The sequence below is a fragment of the Alexandromys fortis genome, unplaced genomic scaffold (genome assembly GCF_014885135.2).
Source record: "Alexandromys fortis isolate MF-2015 unplaced genomic scaffold, M_Fortis_MF-2015_v1.1 scaffold_363, whole genome shotgun sequence".
In the NCBI taxonomy this organism is placed as follows: Eukaryota; Metazoa; Chordata; class Mammalia; order Rodentia; family Cricetidae; genus Alexandromys; species Alexandromys fortis.
In genome coordinates this window covers 185007-207061 of record NW_026068233.1, presented here as the reverse complement: position 1 = coordinate 207061, position 22055 = coordinate 185007, and the positions used below count along the sequence as shown (strand labels likewise).

The 22055-nt window shown below is 52.4% G+C and overlaps 2 protein-coding genes across 3 annotated transcripts in view; one reads left to right on the top strand and one right to left on the bottom strand.

The window, feature by feature from the left end:
• Positions 1 to 9019, top strand: part of Ddx23 (DEAD-box helicase 23) — a 19727-nt gene extending 10708 nt beyond the window's left edge. Inside the window, exons 4-17 of the mRNA XM_050130890.1 lie at positions 1504 to 1597; positions 1865 to 1930; positions 2370 to 2508; positions 2851 to 2984; positions 3085 to 3197; positions 3399 to 3542; positions 3626 to 3851; positions 4154 to 4299; positions 4812 to 4989; positions 5771 to 6013; positions 6648 to 6799; positions 6975 to 7083; positions 7679 to 7853; positions 8177 to 9019. Coding sequence (XP_049986847.1) covers positions 1504 to 1597; positions 1865 to 1930; positions 2370 to 2508; positions 2851 to 2984; positions 3085 to 3197; positions 3399 to 3542; positions 3626 to 3851; positions 4154 to 4299; positions 4812 to 4989; positions 5771 to 6013; positions 6648 to 6799; positions 6975 to 7083; positions 7679 to 7853; positions 8177 to 8400 — 2143 coding nt within the window. The 3' untranslated portion in view covers positions 8401 to 9019. The remainder of the gene's footprint in view (positions 1 to 1503; positions 1598 to 1864; positions 1931 to 2369; positions 2509 to 2850; positions 2985 to 3084; positions 3198 to 3398; positions 3543 to 3625; positions 3852 to 4153; positions 4300 to 4811; positions 4990 to 5770; positions 6014 to 6647; positions 6800 to 6974; positions 7084 to 7678; positions 7854 to 8176) is intronic.
• Positions 9020 to 9605: 586 nt separating this feature from the next.
• On the bottom strand, positions 9606 to 21036 carry Cacnb3 (calcium voltage-gated channel auxiliary subunit beta 3). Of its 2 annotated transcripts, none has more exons than XM_050130892.1 (13): positions 20874 to 21036; positions 14493 to 14615; positions 14185 to 14307; positions 13444 to 13559; positions 13130 to 13194; positions 12905 to 12924; positions 12633 to 12713; positions 12476 to 12534; positions 12225 to 12334; positions 11874 to 12025; positions 11556 to 11651; positions 11307 to 11456; positions 9606 to 10836 (listed from the first exon to the last, which is right to left on the bottom strand). In XM_050130892.1, the coding sequence occupies exons 1-13, from the start codon at positions 20913 to 20915 to the stop codon at positions 10522 to 10524; spliced, it is 1452 nt and encodes a 483-aa protein (XP_049986849.1). In that variant the 5' UTR covers positions 20916 to 21036; the 3' UTR covers positions 9606 to 10521. The 2 variants fall into 2 exon arrangements, with proteins under 2 accessions (XP_049986849.1, XP_049986848.1); XM_050130891.1 differs by lacking the exon at positions 20874 to 21036 and adding an exon at positions 18554 to 19414.
• Positions 21037 to 22055: the final 1019 nt, after the last annotated feature.

Genomic DNA, 22055 nt, shown 5'->3' with positions numbered 1-22055 from the left:
AAAGAAAGAAAGAAAGAAAGAAAGAAAGAAAGAAAGAAAGAAAGAAAGAAAGAAAGGAGAAAGGAAGAAGAATTGAGTGAGAGAGGGATAGGTTCCCAGGAAGTAATATATCACTTCTCTATAGAATTCTTAGCAGGTGTGGTGTGTAGGTTACAGGGAAAGGACAAGTGTTACAGAGACCGTAGGGTGCTTTTGTTCTTAGAACGTAACATACAGCAAGTGTGAAGGACCTGAGATGGGAATAGTGCTCAGGGGAAGATGAGCCAAGGTGTAAGTAACTATCTCTCCAGCTGTGGGAGCCCAGCCATGTGTGCTCAGTTCACTATTATAGTTGAAGGTAATTTTTTTTTCAATGTGCAACTAATGTTTGGGATTTTTTTTTTTTTTTTTGCCAAGCCAGGGTTTCTCCATGTAGCCCTGGCTGTCCTGGAACTCACTTTGTAGACCAGGCTGGCCTTGAACTCAGAGATCCACCTGCCTTTGCTTCCCAAGCACTGGGATTAAAGACATGCACCACCACTGCCCTGCTGGTTTTATTGTTGCTGTCATTTTTTATGTTGGGTCTCACTTGGTAGCCAGGGTGATCTCAGACTTGTCTCAGTCCTCCTGCCTGTCACTTGAGTGCTAAACTAAAGAGATGAGCCATTACACCTGTCTAAAATCTAAAAGATTTTTTCTTATCTTAAATTTTAAAAAAATTATTTCTTTTATAGTTTGAAATTATACTATATCATCTCCCTTTTCTTTCCTCTCTAAACCCATATAACCTTTTTCACTTTCAAATACGTGACCTCATGCTCCATTTTCATGTAATTGTCGTTACATATGTGTATGTACGTGTATTCCAAAATACATAAGTACATCTGCTCAACACAAGTAATGTTACTTGTGTGTATGTTTTCAGGGCTGGTCACTTGGTATTGGAGAAACAATTGGTGAGAACACTATTCTCTTGATCTCAGCATTCCTGAATTGCCCGTAGTTCTTTGTGTAGCATTGAGGCCAGGCTTCGCATCCATGTTAGCATGTCTATTGTCCTTGTTCAGCTCACATTACACAGTCATGTTGGTGAGACTTCATGGGTGTGACTAATTTTCTAGGACAAAGTCTCCCTATGTGGTTTTGACTGTCTTGAAACTATGTAGACCAGGCTGGCCTCAAACTCTGAGAGATCCACCCGCCTCTGCCTCCTGAGTGCTGGGATTAAAGGTGTGCGCCCCCTACCCTGACTGGTTTAGAACTTCTGACGACAGTAGTGAAGGTCCATTTTCCTGAAGGGCTTGGTCAGAAGGAGATCAGGGAAAGTGGGGACAAGGTAAGGCATAATTAGGTTTCAGAGCAGGCAGGGAACTAGGCCTTGCTTAAGAGAGCATTAGGACTTGAAGGATGACCATGGGCCAGTCTTAGTAATAGGAAAACACCTGTACTCTTTTGGGGGCTCAGCCTAATTCTCATCCATAGGCTAGGGTGCAAGAGCTATGACCCTTCTCTTTTTCCTTAAAGCTTGTCTCCTGGTCGAGGAAAAGATTTCAAATCTCGGAAAGACAGAGACTCTAAGAAGGGTGATGAGGATGAACATAGCGACAGAAAGCCTAAGGTAAAGAAGACTTGTGAGTCTTGTCTTCAGCTCAAGGGAGAGAATCTTTTTTTTTTATTCTTTTTTTAATTTTTTTATTTTTTTTTATTTTCGAGACAGGGTTTCTCTGTGTAGTTCTGCTGTCCTGGAACTCATTCTGTAGACCAGGCTGACCTTGAACTCACAGGGACAGGAGGGTCTGGGTATGGATGGGTACAGGTGTGTACCACCACCATCCAGCTAAGGGAGAGAATGTTTATGAGCCAAGTCCCCATGTTTTATGTTCAGATCCAGCCACTGTCCCTGGAGGAACTTCTGGCCAAGAAAAAGGCTGAGGAAGAAGCCGAAGCTAAGGTAAGAATTTGGGGACTGTATTAATATGTTCCGTCCGCCGTAACAGAGCACCACAGACTGGGCAGCTTCGGCATCAGCGCTGGATGTTAGAAGTCTCAGCTGCAGTGGCAGTAGTGATTGCTTCTGAGGCCCGTGTTCCTAGATGTGGATGCTTGTCTCCCCAGAGGTCTTTCCTCTGATGTTCTCTCATGAACACAAGGCCTTACTTAGCGTGCTAGACAATTAACTTGCCATGGCCCCCAACTCTCTGCAGCCCCCTTCATGCTTTTTATTATGATGAGGGAAAGCTTTAGCCCATAGCAGAGTCCTAGGCCTCTGTATTTTTATCAGAATATTTAATATCTGAGCAAGTATCTAGGGGCTTCCTTGGGTCTCTGTAGCAGTGATGTGGTTGTTCCTGCCCCAGGCTCTCTGATACTCATTCCCATCTGTCTTGAAGCCCAAGTTCCTCTCCAAAGCAGAGCGGGAAGCTGAAGCTCTGAAGCGGCGGCAGCAGGAAGTGGAAGAGCGCCAGAAGATGCTGGAAGAAGAGAGGAAGAAAAGGAAACAGTTCCAGGATTTGGGCAGGAAGATGCTAGGTTTGTTTTCTATCCTGAGCAGGAAGGATGGGCTGAAATTGTGGAGAAGTAGAAACTTGGACTGGAGCTGTAGCTCAGTGGTGGAATAGTTGCCTACTGTATGTATATAAGGCCTTGGGTTTGACCCCCAACCATTGCAAGAAAGAAAGGGGAGGGTGGAGGATAGGAGCTTGTTTGTTCCAGAATTTGGAAAGGGAAAAAGGTGGTGAAAGCTTATGGGACTGTCTATTAGATCTCCTTGTCTATGTGTGTGCACTCATTTTCCTCATTTGTACTGGATTCCTTCCAGGACCTCTTCCTCCCACTGAGCTCTTTTGTAGCTTTTCCTTCTTTGATCTGCAGAAGATCCTCAGGAGCGGGAGCGGCGGGAACGGAGAGAGAGGATGGAGCGGGAGACCAATGGGAACGAGGATGAGGAAGGGCGCCAGAAGATCCGGGAAGAAAAGGATAAGAGCAAGGAGCTGCACGCTATTAAGGTGCTGGCTAGGCCCTCACAAACAGGCGTTAGTTATCTGCCGCTCTGGTCTTGGGCCTGGGCCTTGGGACTGACCGGCTTTGTGTTCTCTTCCTGAGTAGGAGCGTTATCTGGGTGGCATCAAAAAACGGCGCCGAACAAGGCATCTCAACGACCGAAAGTTTGTGTTTGAGTGGGATGCATCTGAAGACACTTCCATTGACTACAACCCCCTGTGAGTAGCTGTGCCCACCCCTGGGTCATGTACCGAATGATCTAGAAAGGCTGATGACAGGAAAGCGAGGTGGACGAGGAAGAGGAGATTGATAGACTAGCGTTCACCCCGCCTTCTGAGCACGGCAAGGTGCTGGCTGGAGTGTTGGCAGACTTCCCTTGCCTCCTATAGCTACCTTTCTACTTTATCTTTCCATCCCAGGTACAAAGAACGGCACCAGGTGCAGTTGTTGGGGCGAGGCTTCATTGCAGGCATTGACCTAAAGCAGCAGAAACGAGAACAGTCACGTTTCTATGGAGACCTGATGGAAAAGAGGCGAACCCTGGAAGAAAAGGAGCAAGAGGAGTGAGTAATTGGGTTTCGGTGATTGGATGGAGTCCAGACTCTATAGAAAGGACTGTATTAATCTTCATCATGTCTCTCTTCAGGGCAAGACTCCGTAAACTTCGTAAGAAGGAAGCCAAGCAACGCTGGGATGATCGCCATTGGTCCCAGAAGAAGTTAGACGAGATGACAGACAGGGACTGGAGGATCTTCCGTGAAGACTATAGCATTACCACCAAAGGTGGCAAGATCCCCAATCCCATCCGGTCCTGGAAAGATTCGTCTCTGCCCCCACATATCTTGGAAGTCATTGATAAGTGTGGCTACAAGGTAAAGGAGCAGATTGGCTTAGGAGATCTGCCGCTTTCCCTGTTACATTCTAATACTGTAAATGTAGTTGGGACTGGAGAATTTGTTCCTTCCCTATCTAGTGTCTTCTCTGTCCCTGGGCACCAGACAAACCACGCGGTCACTCTCCTGTGGGAATGCGGGCCTTTAGGGATTGTGTTTGACCTTGCGCCCCCTTCCCTTTGTGTCTCAGGTACATGGTGGTAGCATGTGTGCCCACTGTGTTAGCACTATTCCAGGTCATATGATTCTCTACCCATTGCTTTTGTTCTGGGTCACCGTAGGAGCCAACACCTATCCAGCGTCAGGCCATTCCTATTGGGCTACAGAATCGTGACATCATTGGTGTGGCTGAGACCGGCAGTGGCAAGACAGCAGCCTTCCTTATCCCGTTACTGGTCTGGATCACCACACTTCCCAAGATTGACAGGTATGGTCAGCTATTACCAGTTGGGCAAATTTGGTGAGTAGAAAAGATGAGGCAAACAAGAGTCCATAGGGGCTTTGTTTGTTGTTTGTTGAGAAAGGGCTGGATTCCCTTTGTAGAGGATGATCTTAACTGATCCTCCTGCCTTCAGCCCTCACCTAGTGCTGATATTACATGTGAACCACCATGTTTTGTGCAGTTCTGGGGATTAAACCTAGAACGTCATATATGCTATGCAAAGGTTGTACCTCTGATACCCTCCCCAAACTGCTACCTTTAATTTTTAAATATTTTTAGTCAGAGGCTCTTTAATCTGGGTTGGATACTAGGAAATAAGTAGATCTTATCAAAGAGCAAGGATTGCTCCTTGGAGAACTTGGTTATCTTGTAGTCCGATTTTTGCAATGGAACTTGCCCATTCCCATAGCTGCCCTGAAGAATGACTTTGTCTTGCTCCTCCTTGTGGTTGGATGAGACAAAGCTTATGAAACTGTGGGATACTCCATTTACCACAGGATCGAAGAGTCAGACCAGGGCCCTTACGCCATTATTCTGGCTCCTACCCGTGAGTTGGCTCAGCAGATCGAGGAAGAAACCATCAAATTTGGAAAGCCACTAGGTATCCGCACGGTGGCTGTCATTGGTGGCATCTCCAGAGAAGACCAAGGCTTCAGGCTACGCATGGGTTGTGAGGTTTGTTTTTCAAATGAGCATTAATTAATTCTAGTGACAGTGAAGTAAAACATGCCCCTGGCAATACCGAAGCATGCAAGGCAGCCCGTTTATACTGGGTCTCATGATCTGAGTTGACGAGGATGACTGACCAGGTCTCTTCCTCACAGAGCAGGTTCCACTGAGATACAAACTCGGATCACTGGATTCAGAGTTCACAGAAGCTGGTGCAGTTAATTATAGTAATATATACTAATTAGTAATGCTAATAATTAATGGTCATCACAACAGCCATATGAGAGTGGGTAGTGATATAGATTATACACTGTTTTATAGATGAAGACGAAGTTAATAACTTGTCTGCAGTCACACATGGCTGTCAGTGGGCCACATGGAAGAGGGAATGGTTCATAACTAAAGCCTGTGTTCTCATTACTCTTGTAAAACCATAGATGAAGAGATCCTTTAAGGAGTCTGCTAAGAGAGTGTTCTTGTGTAGATGTCTCAGTGTAATCCCTCCGTGTGGTATTAGCCTTTCTCCATCTAAGGAAGAACCTCTTGCATAGCCACCTGCCTGACCCTGGTCTTACTCAGAAGCCCCATTCATTCCTGAAGGAAATGGAAGGTAGCAGATGATGTCATGTCAGTTCTCAGGAACCTTAAGTACCAAATTTGACTGGAGGTTGGAGTTCAGGTTCCTTCGCATTGAAGGTCTGTTGCTAAGTGGGTGGATAGTTCACAGGAGAAAGAAAAGAAGGAATTTGCCTGCTAAGGCCGTGTTTGATTATGCCGTATCTCCCAGATTGTGATCGCCACCCCAGGACGTCTCATCGATGTGCTGGAGAACCGCTACCTGGTGCTGAGCCGCTGTACCTATGTGGTTCTGGATGAGGCAGACAGGATGATTGACATGGGTTTTGAGCCAGATGTGCAAAAGATCCTGGAACACATGCCTGTCAGCAACCAGAAACCGGACACAGATGAGGCTGAGGACCCAGAGAAGATGTTGGCCAACTTTGAGTCAGGAAAACATAAATACCGCCAAGTAAGGAAACTTCCTTGGGAGAAGTGGGGCCAGTTCCCCAGTCTGTTTTCATACCCTTCTTGCCTAGTGTGGGCCCAGTGCATGTGCTTCCAGCATGCTAGTGGTGCCTGGTGCAACCCTCTGGGCCCAGTGCACATGCTTTTAGCATGCTAGTGGTGCCTGTGTACAGTCCTCTGTGGGCCCAGTGCACAAGTCCAAAGGGTGGAACTGTTTAGATTAACCTGGAAAACTGTTCCTAGAGAATCATGCTATGTAGAAAAGAAAAAAATAGTGCCAGGCATGGTGGCTCACACCTAAAATCTCAGCATTCAGGAGGCAAGGCAGAAATATTGCCCAAGGTTGAGGCTAGCTTGTTGTACATGTGAATTCCAGATCAGTCATATCTACATATCAAGAAAGCTAAACAAAAGTAAGGAATCACAGTGCTCTCTGGATCACAGGTTGTAGCAAATGCTTCTGGTCCTTCTTGCCATAGATAAAAAGTAAAGATCATTGTTTCCCAGGGTGACAAGTATCGGATTTTTAGCAGGACTCATTTAATGTCTTTAGCCTGAGATGAGCTGTCTGTGGTGACTGACAGCAGGGTATGTAGTTCCGTCTGCCTGGGCCCAGGGCTGAACCTCCTGTTTTATAGACAGTCATGTTCACGGCTACTATGCCCCCAGCGGTGGAGCGTCTAGCCAGAAGCTATCTTCGGAGACCTGCTGTGGTGTACATTGGCTCTGCAGGCAAGCCCCATGAGCGCGTGGAACAAAAGGTCTTCCTCATGTCAGAATCAGAAAAGAGGTATGGAGCCAGCTGAGCTGGGATACCTGGGTGGAAAGAGGGCTTTCGTTTGACAGTTCCTTTCATTGTGGGGTAGCTGTTTCACTGTTGAAGGATCCTGAAGTTTGCTCACTGTTGGGGTTGAGTGTTTCACTGGGTCAGGAGTACTGTGTATCTCATTTTCCTTTTCCCCCAGGAAAAAGCTGCTGGCAATTTTGGAACAAGGTTTTGATCCACCCATCATCATTTTTGTCAACCAGAAGAAGGGTTGTGACGTGTTGGCCAAGTCTCTTGAGAAGATGGGGGTATGTCTGGCAGGCAGAGCAAAGACTAACCTTGCTGTTGCTGCTCTCTGACACTAGGGACAGGGTGGGCAGTGCCAGGTCTCCTCACTGTTTAATCTCTGCAGCATCTAACGAAGCAGAGCCAAAAGAAAAGTGTGGTTTGAGGAAAGAAGGAAGTAACTTCTCTTCTAGCCACAGCAGCTAGAGCCCCTGTGGATCTCCATGTAATGGTGTGGGGCTGTTGGAGAGGGGTGTGTGCTGTCTGAGATGGTGTAGTGACTGAGGAAGTGCTGACAGCCAGCCCCTGAACTGCTAATGAGGCAGAGGGTGTCCTCACCACTCAGCTCTTGACATTCTTAACTTTCCTGCTCCATTTCCACGTGCCCGGATTTTCCTTCAGAACCTGTCATCTGCTGGGCTCTCACCTCAGCAGATTGCTCTGCCCCGCCCTCACCGCCCCCCCCCCAGCACTCCGTACTTCCTTCATTTTCTGCTCTAGCTCACTTCCTACTTTCCTCACTTCCCTTCAACTCCTTTTCTTGCTTCCTGTGCTCTCTCCTACCTTCTGCCCCCCCAGTCCTCATTCCTGCTCCCTTTTTTCTTCTGTCTTCCACAGTACAATGCCTGTACACTGCATGGTGGAAAAGGCCAGGAGCAGCGAGAATTTGCATTGTCCAACCTCAAGGCTGGAGCCAAGGATATTTTGGTGGCTACAGATGTGGCTGGTCGTGGTATTGATATTCAAGATGTGTCTATGGTTGTCAACTATGATATGGCCAAAAATATTGAAGGTGAGTGCCAGCGAAGGTGGCTTCAGTTCAGGGTAAGGAGAGACCACTTGTATCCTCCCTCTCAGAGTCAGGGTGCTCTGAAAAGCTGTTCTAGTCTGGACGATGTGGCCCCAGTGTCTATGATGACACTTCATGGGGGCTAGTTGACCCTTAGTGTTGCCACGTGACTAGTCAGCAGTGGGAGACAGGCAGAGAGGCGAATACTGTGGCTTCACCAGGTGTCAACAGCAGGAGCTGAATTGCTTGCCCATGGAGGTTGGGTGGGGTAGAGTAGCCATCAGGACATCTGTCTTGGTCTGGAGTGACATCCTTCTGCTCCACAGATTATATTCACCGAATTGGCCGCACTGGAAGAGCAGGCAAGAGCGGTGTAGCCATCACCTTCCTCACCAAAGAGGACTCGGCTGTGTTCTATGAACTGAAGCAAGCTATCCTAGAGAGCCCGGTGTCGTCCTGCCCTCCAGAGCTAGCAAACCACCCCGATGCCCAGCACAAGCCAGGCACCATCCTCACCAAGAAGCGCAGGGAAGAGACCATCTTTGCTTGACACAACACTTGATTGCATTGATAAACGTGCTCCGAAGAGAGTGCCTGTCCTTTTAACCCTCACATCCCTCTTTCCGGGCTCTCATTCTTGGGTATGGGGTTTAGGAAACAATCAGATTTCCTGGTCCAGAGCCTGTGAGGTGGGCTCCATGGGGACAGGAAGATGGAGGAGCATATTACGTCAGGTTTCATCCAGCTCTGCCCCTTGCAGCCTTGTTGCTGTCCTGGTTACAGGGCAGCTGCCTAGCCCTGTCCCCCAACCTGAACAAACACCTGGCCACCTGGAGGTGACTTCCTTCAGCACATGTGTGACTGTACTGCAGTTCGTTGTTGCCCTAACTGACCCAGGGGATTTGGCATCATGAGGATTGTGGACCTTGGACTCTGTCACTCTGACAACAGGTTGAGAGCCTTCAGAGCTGTGCACAGCCCTATGCCACAGGGTGCTGTGCACTCTAGGCATCTCCGCCCCCCCAACCCGGTACTCTTTTTTAGATATGGGGACTGGGTGAGCTGATGAGCTGACTGTGTCCATCATTAAGTCACTGAGTGAAATTTCTGTTTTCTATTCTCTGAGAAGATAAGTTTATATGTTCTGAGAATAAATACATGAATATTAAGGTTGTCTCTAGGTCTGGCTAATCTTCCTCTCTGGGAACCACAGAAGTCAGCAAAAACAGCATTGGCTGAACATGGGTTAGCTGAGAAAATGAGAGACAGCCACACTAAAAGAAAGGCCTAGTTTCTCAGCTAGTACGTTTATCTGTAGGCAACACTGGAGGGCAGATGGGCGAGCATGGCAGCAGGACGTGCCTGATCTGGCTTCCCCTGCTCCTGGTTAGAGTCAGCACTGGAGTTAGGTCTGACGAGGACCGGTCCCTGTCCTCTTCAGACACGTGCTCTCCTTAGCCCCTGGAAGGTAGGCAAGCATGTGAATTCAAGTTCCAGCTTACTTGTGGAGCCCTGGAGGACAGTAGGAAGCTTTGTCCATGCTGCTTCCTCCCTTCTGCACTGCCAACCATCTCCCTCCAGACACTGGGCCTGGGATGTGTTGTGCCCACAAATACAATGCTTCTTGCAGTTGCTGTTTTCCCTTCCCACTCTGGAATCCTTGGGGAGAAAGGGGCCAGAATACTGCACAGACTTTGCAGACTTAGGCCACACAGTAATACAGAACCATGAGTCAACACACCAGAGACACCTGAGGACTGTGCATGGTGTTTATTGGAGATGACAATGAGGTGGGGCAGGTTCTTAATGGAGCATGCTCTGTAGGTCACACGCTAGAGCCATAAGGCAAGGATAGCCAGGTGGACAGCCTCTGGGGGCTGTCCACTGTGTCCTAGTGTCCTCATCTAACCCTAACTTAACAAGCAGCAGCTATGAGTCAGGGAGCCTGGTCTTGCAGGAGGCTTGGAGGGAAAGAACAGAAATGACAGATGCAAGGGCAAAAGAATGAGAAACGCATGGGGGCCGGAAGCTGCTCCTCCCTCCCCCGCAGTCCGAGCTTCTGGCTTCACTGTGCTCCAGTTCCCTAGGCTTGCCAGATGCTAAGCTTCCTGGTTTGGAGAGGAGGGCCTTTGTCTAGCAGAGCTTCCGCTGTGAGTCTGTCTAGCCTCACCTGCACTGCTCCTGTCTTAGGTGTCCTTGCCCACCCCAGCTGACATACAGAAGTGCTACCATGTTGAGCTCTGATTGTTTCTTTTCTGATGTGTGGCAGTGAGGAGAGTAGAGGCCCTTGTTAGGACTCATGCTGTACTGCCCACGCTCCCACCCCCGTTATTAGAGGGGCATCCATTCTGGTCGGGCGTCCCCTGCTAAGTGATCCTGGCCTGAGATCACTGCCCACTGCGGCAGCTTGTGCAGGTGAGGAAGGTGCCAAGGGTACAGAACACAGCTAGTACCTGGGATGAGAGCCTACGGGGTCACTGTGCCCAGGAGGTGAGGGGGCCCCTTGCTTCTCCCAGAACCTTGGGACCACAATCAGCCCTGGACCAGGGGCTGGGCAGGGGGTTGTGGGAGCTGAACCTAGTGGCAGCCTAATGCCAGTCTAACTCCAACCTGCCTGAGGTGGGCACCCCAGCCGCTGTGCCTGTGCCTGCCAGGGTAGGGCAGGTGGTGGTCAGTAGCTGTCCTTAGGCCAAGGCCGGTTACGCTGCCAGTTCCGGTCATTGTGGTCGTGCTCCGAGTCCTGGGCTAGGAGCCGGTCTTGGGGGTCTTGCCCATTAGCACTGGGAAGCCCCGAGGTGTGTTGGCGGTGAGGCTGGTACAGGTCCTGATAGGCATCTGCATAGTCCTCCTCCAAATGGCGGGAGCTGCGCTGTGAAGATCCGGTCCAGGCCTGGCGGGAGCTCTCGCTGGCCTCATCTGAGGGCATCAAGCTGTCCCGCTCCAGGGGCGAATGCTCTTCACCACGCTCCCCCAGCAGCTGCTGGTTCTGGGGGCCACACAACAGCTCTAATTAAGATGAAGCAGACCTAGCCTTTGCTTCTCCCAGGACCCTGACAGGGAGGTGGGATTCTTCCCCCTCTATTCTCAGTTCCCAGGTTTTGTTTTAAATAGTGTGAGGAAGGAAGTAAGCTGGGGCATTCTTCTGGGCCAGACATAGAAAGCTGGAGTTTGGGCTCCTGCAAATTCAGGCTCTCCCTTAAAAAGTGACTGGGAGAATGGGGATAGAATGTTTCCACTGACCCTGGAAGGCCCATCTCTGATTACTCATTCACTGTGCTCTTCAACCAGGAAGCTCCTTGACCTATATGCCCTAGGTCTGTAGAGCAAGCTGAAGCAGAGCTGACAGTTGTACCATCCCTGGCTTCACATGCAGACCAAGGGCAATCCCTTTGGGCAGGGCAGGAGCATCACTTGGACTGTGTAAGCCTGCACATTTTGCCCACTGGAAATGGTTACCTGAAGTCCAGGGATGGCACTAGGAGGGCCCAGAAGTCCAGGGCCAGGCGCTGGATGGTGGGTAGCACGCCAGTAAACCTCTAGGTATTCGGCCAGGTGTTCGCAGGCGTCTTCCAGCTGGTTCTCATCCAGAATCACATCGAATGACTCCTGGAGAGAAAGCACACGAGGAGGTTGGCTCCTCAACAGCAATCCCAGAGCTCCTGCACCCTGGAATAGGGTGCGGCTGCAGCTGACCCAAGCACTCACTGGTGGGCACTGAACCAGCTTGTCATATGCCATCATCTGTACTGTCAGATGCTTCATCTGCGACTTCCCCCGGGAGCGGATGAGCCGCTGGAGTACCTGAAGGAGAAGGGCAGAGATAGGCCGAGAGTCTCTAGGGCTCCAGTCAGAGCTGGGCCTGGAAGGAACTAGGCACATTCTCAACTTGTAATAGGGTATTAGAGTATCAGGTGAGTATGCCTCAGTGTGGCGGTCACTCCAGGCAGGGCCCAAGCAGGGGTGCACTATATTCTAGGGGACAGACATCTCCCGTGGGACCCCAATCACCCCAGTTTCACTTACCTTCGGTGAGGATACTTTGACGAAGACGATGATGGGGGCCAATGAGGTCTTGGCTAGCTGTGCTGGGTGGTTGATGGTATCAGCATCCAACACAACTAGCTGCAGGGATTTGGCCAGCTCGAATATGCGCTCTATCTCACTCTGCACTTCAGCTAAGGAAGGGGAGCAGCTCACCAGGGGCTCTGCCCACTGTTCAATCCAGGGCTTTGAGGGCTGCTATGCGGTGAGGCAGGCAATGGACTGGGCCAATGAGGGCAGACCTGGGGCAGGTGGTGGGGCATGGGCAAAAAAAAAAAAAAAAGTTCTGACAAGCGTCGAGTAGGCAGAGAAGCAGAACAAAGGAGTGCTCACCAATGCTGGATCGGGCAGAGGAGCGCTCAATGATGGTCCTCTTGCCAGGGTTGTTGAGCACAGACCGCTTAGCCAGTGAGAGGTCAGCTGTGACCCGCGTGATAGAGATCCTGGTGTGGAGGGTCACAGCGGCCTTCAAACCCAAGGCCTTCTTTACCCAGCTCCAACTCTCCTCGGGAGGAGAGTAGCTCTGGGCATGAGGAATTATTTTCTTCCCGACTCTCATTCCATTCCAGGCCAGGGCAACTTACCTGCCATCGAACCTGTGTTTTAGGAAGTCAAAGAGAGCCTTCTGCATCATGTCCGTGACCTGGAGGAGAGGGTATGGCACTGACAGAAGGTCCCAGGAGGCAGGCAGTGTCCCTAAGAGTTCACGCCCTCCACCCAGACTGTCCCCACTGTCCTCACCTCATAACCTTTCAGCGAGGGTCCCACCAGCACCACAGGCCGCATGGAGGGCACCACATCATATGGGGGAACATGTTCCGCCTGCAGAATGGCCAGGAGGTCAGACAAAATCTTGGTCTTGGTACCCACTTTATGCCTGATTGTTCTGAGGGCAGAGTCAAGAGCTCTGGGTTCCCTCCCCTCTGTTCTGCAGATGCCAGCAGTGACTTGACCAGAACCAAAATCCACAATGACCCCCCCAGCCCCCAGGTCCAGGTCCCCTTCCGACTCACCTGCTTCTGCTTCTGCTTGGCTTTTGGGAAAGGAAATAAAAGATTAAAGTTGGTGAAGGGAAAAGGGCCTGGGGGGCATGGTAGTCCCTTCCCCAGGGGAGAAAAGGGGGTTCTCCTGCTTTTACAATCCCTCCACCAGCCCCTCCCCATGAAGCTCACTGAGGAGAACCCCCTTCCACTGTCTTGTCTGCCCATCCACCCATGAGTGAGCTGAGGGGAGGCTACCTAGAGATGGAGGAGGAGAGCGTCGGTTGCCAATGTCACTCAGGCTGGAAGGGTTCCCAGATCTCCTGACAGAGATGGGGGTGGTAAAACAAAAAAAAGGGGGGGGTTGAATGTGTCCGTCAGTTCTAGACATTATTTAATGATTTACAAATTAGTAACCTTTATGACAGTTAAGCATGTATGTTATGTGCATACATGTATGTTATGTGTGTATGTGAGTGTGGACTTGCATGGTATAAACATGCAGCTGTGTTCTGTGGGTCAGGTGTCTGTGTGTGGGGTGTGTGTTTATTGAGTCTCAGCACCGTTCTCACCTGGCTTTCTGTTCCTGTTTGAGCCGGATGCTTTCCAGGCGCTGGGGGCTGGGGATGAAGGCGATGTCTCCCCCCTCTTTCACTAGCCTCCCGATCCACCAGTCGTTGCTGTACTTCTAGGAATGGATAAGAGTGGGGAGGAACTGTGAGAGGCACTGGCCCAGGCTTCTGAGCCAGGGAAGACTTTGGGAAGCTGGTGTAAGGAAGGCAGAAGAAGGGCCAAGAAGAGTATGACGGCATCACAGAGAGTGCAGCCAGGTTCCCGCCACAAGTCATGTAGCATCGCAGATGTCACAAGAGACTACTGGTTACTCTAACTTCCCCTACTTAGACACAGAACTGAGGACCAAGCCAGGTCTGAGAATGGTGGGGACCTTTGGAATCAGGTCTCTGTATGAGGGGTGCACAGGTGTGCACACACAGATGAAATGGAGGAGTCAGGTCTGTGTATGAGGGGTACACAGGTGTGCGGACACAGATGGGAGTCAGGTCTATGTATGAGGGGTACACAGGTGTGCGGACACAGATGGGAGTCAGGTCTGTATATGAGGGGTACACAGGTGTGTGCACACAGATGGGAGTCAGGTCTGTGTATGAGGGGTACACAGGTGCACACACAGATAAAACTGCAGGAGTTGAGGACTTATTTTAGATCTAGAACTGAAGAGGCACTAGGACCTGGGACAGCAACAGGAAAATTAAGTGCTAGATTATGCTTCGGGGGAGAATAAGGTTGATTACCTCTTTAATGTGCAGAAAATCTTTGGCCTCGAAGTTGACTCCAGAGCCCTGGACTGGGCACTCCTCATCCAGCACCCCACAGTAGCTGACATTGGTCCTCACAGCAAATGCCACAGGTTTGTGCTGGGAAATTTGATCACCAGGGCAATGAGAGAGACCAGAACATCTCTTGGGGGAAGGCAGGCAGAGGCCTCAGATGAGAAGCCTCTTGCCCGCCACACACACTTTTCCACACCCTGACGTGACCCTGGGGACCTGAGATCGCGCACAGGTTTGCTCCTAGCCTGGCCCCCTGCCGGCAGGTATACCTTGGCTCTCTCCAGCTGCTGCTGAGCCTGGCTCTCCACTTCTCGCCTGGCACTCTCCCGGTCCTCCTCCAGGGAGACGTCTGAGTCCAGAGAGGGGCGGCTGGTGTAGGAGTCGGCTGAACCCTGGGACGGGAGAATCTGTGTAAAAGGCCCCTCCTAACCTTAATGCTACTTCTCTACCTTCTATTGAATGATTTGACCCTTTACACTGCTTCTTGTGTGCCCCCCAGTGTCTCTGAGGCTACAGGGAGGCTGGCCCAATCCATGTGTACAAAGATCAGGGCCCACACCTATCAGAATAGAACCTTCACTTTCCCCTCTCTCTTCCCCCCTCTACCATGTCCTCTGAAGCAGAGGGAAGGGAAGAATACTATATATGATGTATTTGAGATGATGTCGAATCCAGAAAACCAGGACCTCTTATCCATGCTAGCCTGAAGCAACCTGGCCATTATCCCTTTAAGACAATTGGCAAGAATACAGCTAGTCAGAGCTAGGCATGGTGGTGCACACCTACAATTCCAGCACTTGGGAGGTAGAGGATCAGAAGTTCAAGTTCAGCTGCAGCTGGAAAGAGGTAAAAGCCATCCTGTGTTACTTGAGACCCTCCCTCCAAAGAAGAAGAGGAGAAGGAGGAGGAGGAAGAGGAGGAGGAGGAGGCGGCGGCGGAGGAGGGGGAGGAGGAGGCGGAGGCGAAGGAGAAGGAGAAGAAGAAGAAGAAGAAGAAGAAGAAGAAGAAGAAGAAGAAGAAGAAGAAGAAGAAGCCGCCAGACGGGATAGGGGATGGCAAGATTGAGTAAAGGCATTCTCTGCTTTAACAGAATAACAGGATAATCACATCCATGGAACCAACAGTGGAAACAGAAAACCCATCTCTAAAGTCGTCCTCTGATCACACAGTGGCATGTGTGTGAGCTTACACACACATGTACACAGTAAATTAAAACACATGCATGCATGCACAACCCTGTCCGGATGTGGCCATTTGATCACTAAGGCTTTCTCAGAGATTTTTGTTGCTCTTATTCGAGTCAGGGTCCACTATGTAGCACTGGTTAGCCTAGAACTTTCTATACAGACCAAACAGATATTTGCCTGCCTCTACCTTCCAGATGCCAGTGTGCCACCACTGCCTGGCTTTTGAAATCTGTTAAACGAATGACTACTTGCCTTACAGTGTGAAGATTGGGCCCAAAGTCGCAGACTCTTAGACTTGACCTCTCCTTTGCTCTCCCCACCCACTACTTTCTTTCCTCCCACACCTGCTAGAACTGGAAACTGGCCAGGTGTCAGCAGCAAGAAGACAGAATGAGAAAGCAATACAAAGCTATCTCCTGGGTACAGGTGAGGCTATCACACCTACCACCTGGCCTGTAGCTCCCTCGCCTTCCCCAGGGTCCAAGGGATAGCAGGCCCTGGAGGGAGGCTACGCTGGCGCCAGGCAACCCAGCTGAGATACAGGACTTTGGGGATGGGGTGCTTTTGGTAATGTGAACAAGAACAGTCTTTGAACCCTGCTCATAGTAGGATCTTAGGGTAAGGAGTGTACATTTGAAGGGTTGCAGAGTTCATCTTCAAGACCATAAAGAAGATGCCAAACTTTGAGACAAGCAGCTGAAAGTTAAGGTAACTGGATTAGGGAAAGAGGGATCTTTTCTGAGACTCAGTTTCTCCTTACCTGCAGCTGTCTGGAGGGACTCTTCCCTGACAGCGGCACAGAAAAGGTAAAAAAGAGTGTGTGTAGAAAAAGAGGTTTCAGAATGTCCAGGTTGAAGAACAGTACCTAGCATCCTCGGGCTAGGGGGCTAGGACCAACTACTAGGCAGCAGGAGTCAAACTCTCTTTGGAGAAGGCAAACACACTCCTGCTGTCGACCCTGCCTCTCCCCCAACCCTGCCTGTGCAGAGACCTGGAGTCTGAGCTGGGGGCTGTGTCTATGGTAAACCAAAGGCTCAAGGCAGAGCCAAAGCGGGAAAGCCTTTTGTTCTGCACAAGTGGAGGCTGTTTGCTGCTCCCCAACTCTCTGGTCAAGGCAGAACAAGGCTGAGTCCCAGAAAAAAAAAACCTTGACATGGCAGCGTGAGGAACCTCACTCCAGGACGTAAGTGCTAGCTGCAGGGTAAGGCTTGCAAAGCCGGGTAGAAGCCAGCAGGTGAGAAAGGCCAGAGCAAGGCAGGATGACCACCCACTGTGTATGTAGGAGATACTTCCTAGGTACCCAGCAGGTGTTGGGAGAAGTGTGGCTTTGACCTCTACTGATGCTAGCTCTCAGCCTAATTTAGTCCTCTGGGTATCTGGGGTATCTAGGCTGGATGACCTCTTAACCCTGTCTAGGTGAGAATGACAGATCTGTCCCTAAATTGTTTAATGAGTTGTGTCCTGAATGGGAAGCCACTTTCCGCAATTCCTATGTCCGTGGGGGATTGTCTGTGCTGGTCTGGTATCAATAGGAATGTGGGAACACCCGGTAGAACACGTTAGGGCCTTGTCTCCCCACCCCATTATGCCCCAATAGACAGAGTCTCAGCACTCTGGAGTCGCTGGAGTTGGCACAGTGCCCTGGTGGTTGCCCCCCTTGCCTGGCGAGTGTGTGGGCAGGCTGCAGCTCCTCTCTTGCCTGGCACGGGGGAAGAAGAGGAGGGAGATGAGCCCAGTGGATTTATTTAGAGCCTGATCTCCCTCCTACTGCTTCAGAGGGGGCCTCAGGGAGAGCAATGAGCTAGCAGGAGGAGGCAAAGTGGGGGGGGGCAAGAAACAGAGGGTCAGGAGGAAGCAATGGGTCAGCAGGCTGCCCTCAAACTGCATCCACAGGCCAGCTTATCTGGCCTGACTTCTCAGCAGGGATGAAAAGGGAGCACCCAAGGCCCCACGGCCTCAGACAGGTCTGTTCCCGAGCTCATCTTGGCACCCTGGGCTACACCAGCTGTCCCTTCAACTGTTAGAAAGAGGTGCCCACCAGAGCCTTGAAAAGCATCTATCTGCTCTACAGCAATGCAATCAGCCCCAGAGCCCCGTGGAAAACTGGGTCCGGAAGGAGCCTGGTCCCAGAATCGACTGCCATGTGCCTGTCCTGAGCCTCACTGCGCATCTGTCCTGGGTGTGAGACAGGAGACTTGACCCAATCCTATCAGGGGATAGTGGTCCTTTCCCCAGAAGGCTCTCCTGTGGAGTGCTTGCCGGAAGACTGGCAACTCCAAGGGGCTCTGAAACTGCTCCCCGCTCTTGTCCCATCTTTCCAGGCATTCTTTCTGCTTTCTGAGCTCCGGGAATCACTGCCTAATGAGCTGATTTGTCTCAGTGGGTCAGGAGATAAAAGCAAAGAGGAGAATTAAATATTTATTGGTTGCCTGGTTCTCTGAGCAAAGAGCTTCCTTTCCATCCCCATGCCCTGAGCTCCCCTGGCCTCACCTCCAGGTCCTCCATGCTGAGCAGGAGCTCAGAGGAATCCTTAGCAGGGGGGCTGAGAAGGTGGACTGAACTCAGTCTGAGGGCCCACCCGTGTGGTGGCTGGCCTTTGGAAGAAGCTGGGCTATAGTCAGGGTGAGGGGTCCAGGTCATGCGCATGGGTGGTGGGCAGAGAGGGGTAACAGACATCGTCAAGTTCTAGAATTCCTATCTGCAGAGACTGATACCGACTCTCTAATGTTCTTCCAGATCCCCAATTTGTCATTTACTTGAGGCACAGGTCCGGTGTGTCTCCCCTGAAGCTCTGCTTCTGTTCTGTTCAGACCCCATAAACCTAGAATTTAGAACTACAGACGTTGCATTTTCCCTCTAAAGCCTCGGTGCCAGGGCCTTCAGTGCTTCCTCCCTCTGCCCCTTATGTCTTGAGCTTTGGGGCCACCTGCTCGAGCCTTCTCCCTACACTGTCCCTCTGCACACACCCGAGTACCTGGGAGACATGAAAGCCCATATCCCCACTTTCCTAGAGAGGCCGGCCCCCTTACTTACGCGCCCGGCCCCGCTGTCAAGGCGTTTTTCAAAGTCTTGAACTGGGGGAAGGGGTGAAGAGAGAGGTGTCATCCCAACCCCCCACCCCCACCCTCCCCGTGGGCACTCACCGCCTCCGAGTCCTCAAACCCGGGCACGTAGGAGTCGTCATACATGGGGGAATCCGGAGGGGGGGGGAGCGAGCGGCGCCGGGGGCGAGGACGGCGGGCCGCGCCCGAGATGCCACCGAGCCGCGCAGCCCTGCGGGCGGCGGCGAAGAGCGCGAGCGCGAAGGAGGGAGCGAGCCGCGAAGACCAGCTGCTCCCAGCTCAGATCACCGCTCCCCTCCCCACCCCCCAGCCCAGTCGGTCCCACCCCGAGCGCGCCAGCGCGGCTGAGGAATCTGCCGCCGGCTCCCACAACAATAGTGCCCGCCCACCTGACCCCCTCCCGGGAAGGCGCGGGCGGCGGGGCCGCCGGGGCCGCGGAACCGGGCGCACGCGAGCCGGGAAGGTGGGTCCCCGGCACCTCTGGGGCCAGGGCGACAGGGAAGGAGGGCGGAGAGGCTGCAGGCGGGGCGGATCCCGGCAGGGAGGAGGCGGGGCGAGGAGAGATGCGGAGACAGGGACTCTCGCAACCCAGGAACTGCTCCGCCGGGAAACAAAGGGCTGGCGCGGGGGAGGGGAAGGGGCGAGACGCTGCTACAAGACGCGACCCCAGCGGAGAATCGAGAGGGTGCGGAAGCCGGGGAGGCTGGATGGAGAGAGAGGAGGGCTGGAGGCAGAGAGGACGCGCAAGACAGTAAAATGGAGAGCTATGGGGGGCGGGCAACGGATGGGGCTAGGTCTCAGGTGATAGCGCAGTGTCGGCTCCCTGCACGTCCAGGAGACTCCCAAAGCAAACCCCACAGTGGTACTGAGGAGGAGTGGTTTGGAGATCCTAGACCGGTGCCATGCAAACAGCTCCTGCCCCAACAGGTGCGTGGCCCTCTGTGTTCCGGGCTGCAGCAAAGGACCGACCCTTGAAAGGGGGAAGTTCGGGTACTCTGGCTAGGCCTCCCCACACCTGTTGCACGGGCAGATTTCATCCAACTTAAGCCATGATGGATATTCTCTTCCTCACTTCCCTGCCAAGGATTGTGACAGACATTGCCACGGCATCCGTGGGAACTCGGGCAGAAAGGGGCTGTTTTTGGTGAACCTAAAGGGAGAGATCAGCCATGCCTGGTGTCTTGCCCCCTCAGCCCAGTTCCTTTCCATTCCTAGTTCCTCAATCCCAGTCCAGGACTCTGCCCATCCTTTCCTTTCCTGCTCTACAGGGAAATCAGAAAGCCACAATTTGCAAGGAAGGGTTAATGAGATCTATTAGAAGGTAGCGTGTCTGGGAGAGGAAGACCACCCAAGCCAACTGCTTTCTCACCTATGTCTCATCTTCCTGTTTCCTTGGCAAGAAAAAGACGCGGCGGGGGGGGGGCTCATCTTATGACACCCTAGTCTGTCTCCTTCTAACTGGCAGGCAACTTTATTCGAACCCTTGCTACTGAGGGCAGCAGCCGAGCCTGGGGTAGACAGCCAAAATTCACCGCTGAAATCCTGCATGTGTAGGGGTTAGTAAAATATTATATTCTGTGTCCCTAAGCACCACCTGTGCCTTCCTTTTTCGTTGTCTCTTTAGTCCCCTCCTTCCAGAGGGTGGAGAGGAAGGTACCAAAGAGTAAGCTCCTCCAGCCTCTCTCCTGGGAGATTCCTATCTGGAATCTCCTTTCCTGGCCTCTCATCTTAGGACTCACCACCCATAGAGAGTCCTGGGACTGTGGATTTGCTATTAGCAATACCCCATCCTCACACCTTGTTGTCTTCATTCCCAGCTGGGACAACTGGTATCTAAGTCTGCCCCTGAGAGATCCGTTGCCCTGCCAACCTCCTCCCCAGGAGATGGGTTCAAGTTCCCCATACCTACAGGCATCCCCTGGGTCCTGCAGGCAGTTGGTCTTCCTCTGATTGCTAACCAGTGCCCCTACATTTCTCACAACAGTCACACCTACTAGTTCAGTTATCGCGCTAATCTAGCTATGGCAGCAGGACTGAGGAGGAAAGCTGGGCAGATCCCAATTCCTGAGCACCAAGTGGGGAAACTGAGGCAGGAGCTGGGAATTCTACACCACAGGGAGGCCCCTAGCATTCCAGCTATTAGGTTGCTCCCTCCCCCCAAGGAACTCAAAGAGGGTCACAGAGGGAGCCTGGCACACCCCTCCTTCCAATAGCCCCTTTCCCGGCTCCCCATCAGCCCTGTCTGCACATTTTGGAGGAGCCGCCAGTTCCAACCTTCCCTTTCTCCCCCCCCCCCCCAGAGGTCCCTGCCTCCTGTTTTCCCTCCCTCTCCGTGCTGCAGTTTCTCCCAAATGCCGGAGCTTTCCTCCCACCCCTCTGGGGAGGGGGCCCCAGAGGTTACCTCGTTCAGCAGGAAGGTTGCGCTGGAGTCAGAAAAAGACATAGACCGGGCTAGTGGCCTCTCCCCCTCCCCCGGGCCAGGGGCTCCGAGGCGGGAGCAGGACCCAGCCGCGGCTCTGCACACTGCTCCAGTCTGCACGCCTGGCCTCGCCCCACGCCCGCCCAGCTCCAGTCGCCCGCTCCCTCTCCTAGCTCCTGGTTCCACCCCTTTTCCTCCCCCCCCTTCCTTTCTAGCCTCCTCCTTCAATCTTTCTTTCACTCCCAGTCCCTCCCCACTTTAGTCTTCCCTCTCTACCACCCCATTTTTCTATTCATCTGGTGTCTCTCACCGCCCTTCTTTCCTCACCTCGCTTCCCCCGCCCCAAGTCATCCCCTCCCCCTCCACCGGGTTTCCAGAAAGGGCATGGTCTGTGGAGCTCTGCCACCGCACGCAGAGGGCGGGAAAGGTTCAAAGACAAGCAAGGCACCGGAGCTTTAAGGGGGAGGTTCGGCTTCCTCCAGGCCCCAGCTTGGAGCAGGTAGTGTCGTCCCCCCCTCCCCCATCCGCCCTGCGCCCCAGGAAGAAAGGCCCTACTGCATCCCCACCTCAGCCGGGTAACAGACCGAGAAGGAAGAGTGCTGGTGTTCAGATCGCTTGCCTAAGCCTCATGACGCCCCTCAGAGTTCGAGGAAGCCACGACCAGCCTCCCTTTCCAGGTCCCGACCCTGTGACTTCTGCAGAATTCTTAGGGAGACAGCCTAGCAGGGACGCCTCCTGTGTCAGTTAGTGCTGCTGCAGGTCTCAGATCCGCCAAAGGGAAGGTCAAGGCGAGGTGAGGCGGCTGCTTCCCTACCCGCTGTAGCGCCCCCTAGATTCGATGCCGGGGTGTCCGCACCCGCCCTCCAGGTGGCGGCACCCACCGCACGTGCTGTCTCCTGCCAGCAGGAGGCGCTGCCGCAGAGGGCGCAGCCTGTATCTAGACCCAGCTGAATCCCCTTTCCAAGAGCCACATCCCCTCCAGGAGCCACATCCCATCTCCAGACCCCCCCAGGAGAGAACCCCAAGCTGCAGCCTGTCCCTACCCCTATGGGGTTCCTTTGAGACACTCGTGACCCCTCCAAAGCCCCAGACCGCTCTTACCTCCATCCTGGTCTCAGGGGGAGCCCAGGCAAGCCGGGCAGCATCCCAGCTCAGTCTGGGCAG

Coding starts and splice junctions, on each gene's coding strand:
- Cacnb3 (XM_050130891.1), bottom strand. CDS start 18,598: ATGTATGACGACTCCTACGTGCCCGGGTTTGAGGACTCGGAGGCG. Junction 14,308..14,492: donor AGCAGCTGGAGAGAGCCAAG/GTATACCTGCCG, acceptor CAAATTTCCCAG/CACAAACCTGTGGCATTTGC. Junction 10,837..11,306: donor GTGCCATCCCTGGACTTCAG/GTAACCATTTCC, acceptor TGTGGCCCCCAG/AACCAGCAGCTGCTGGGGGA.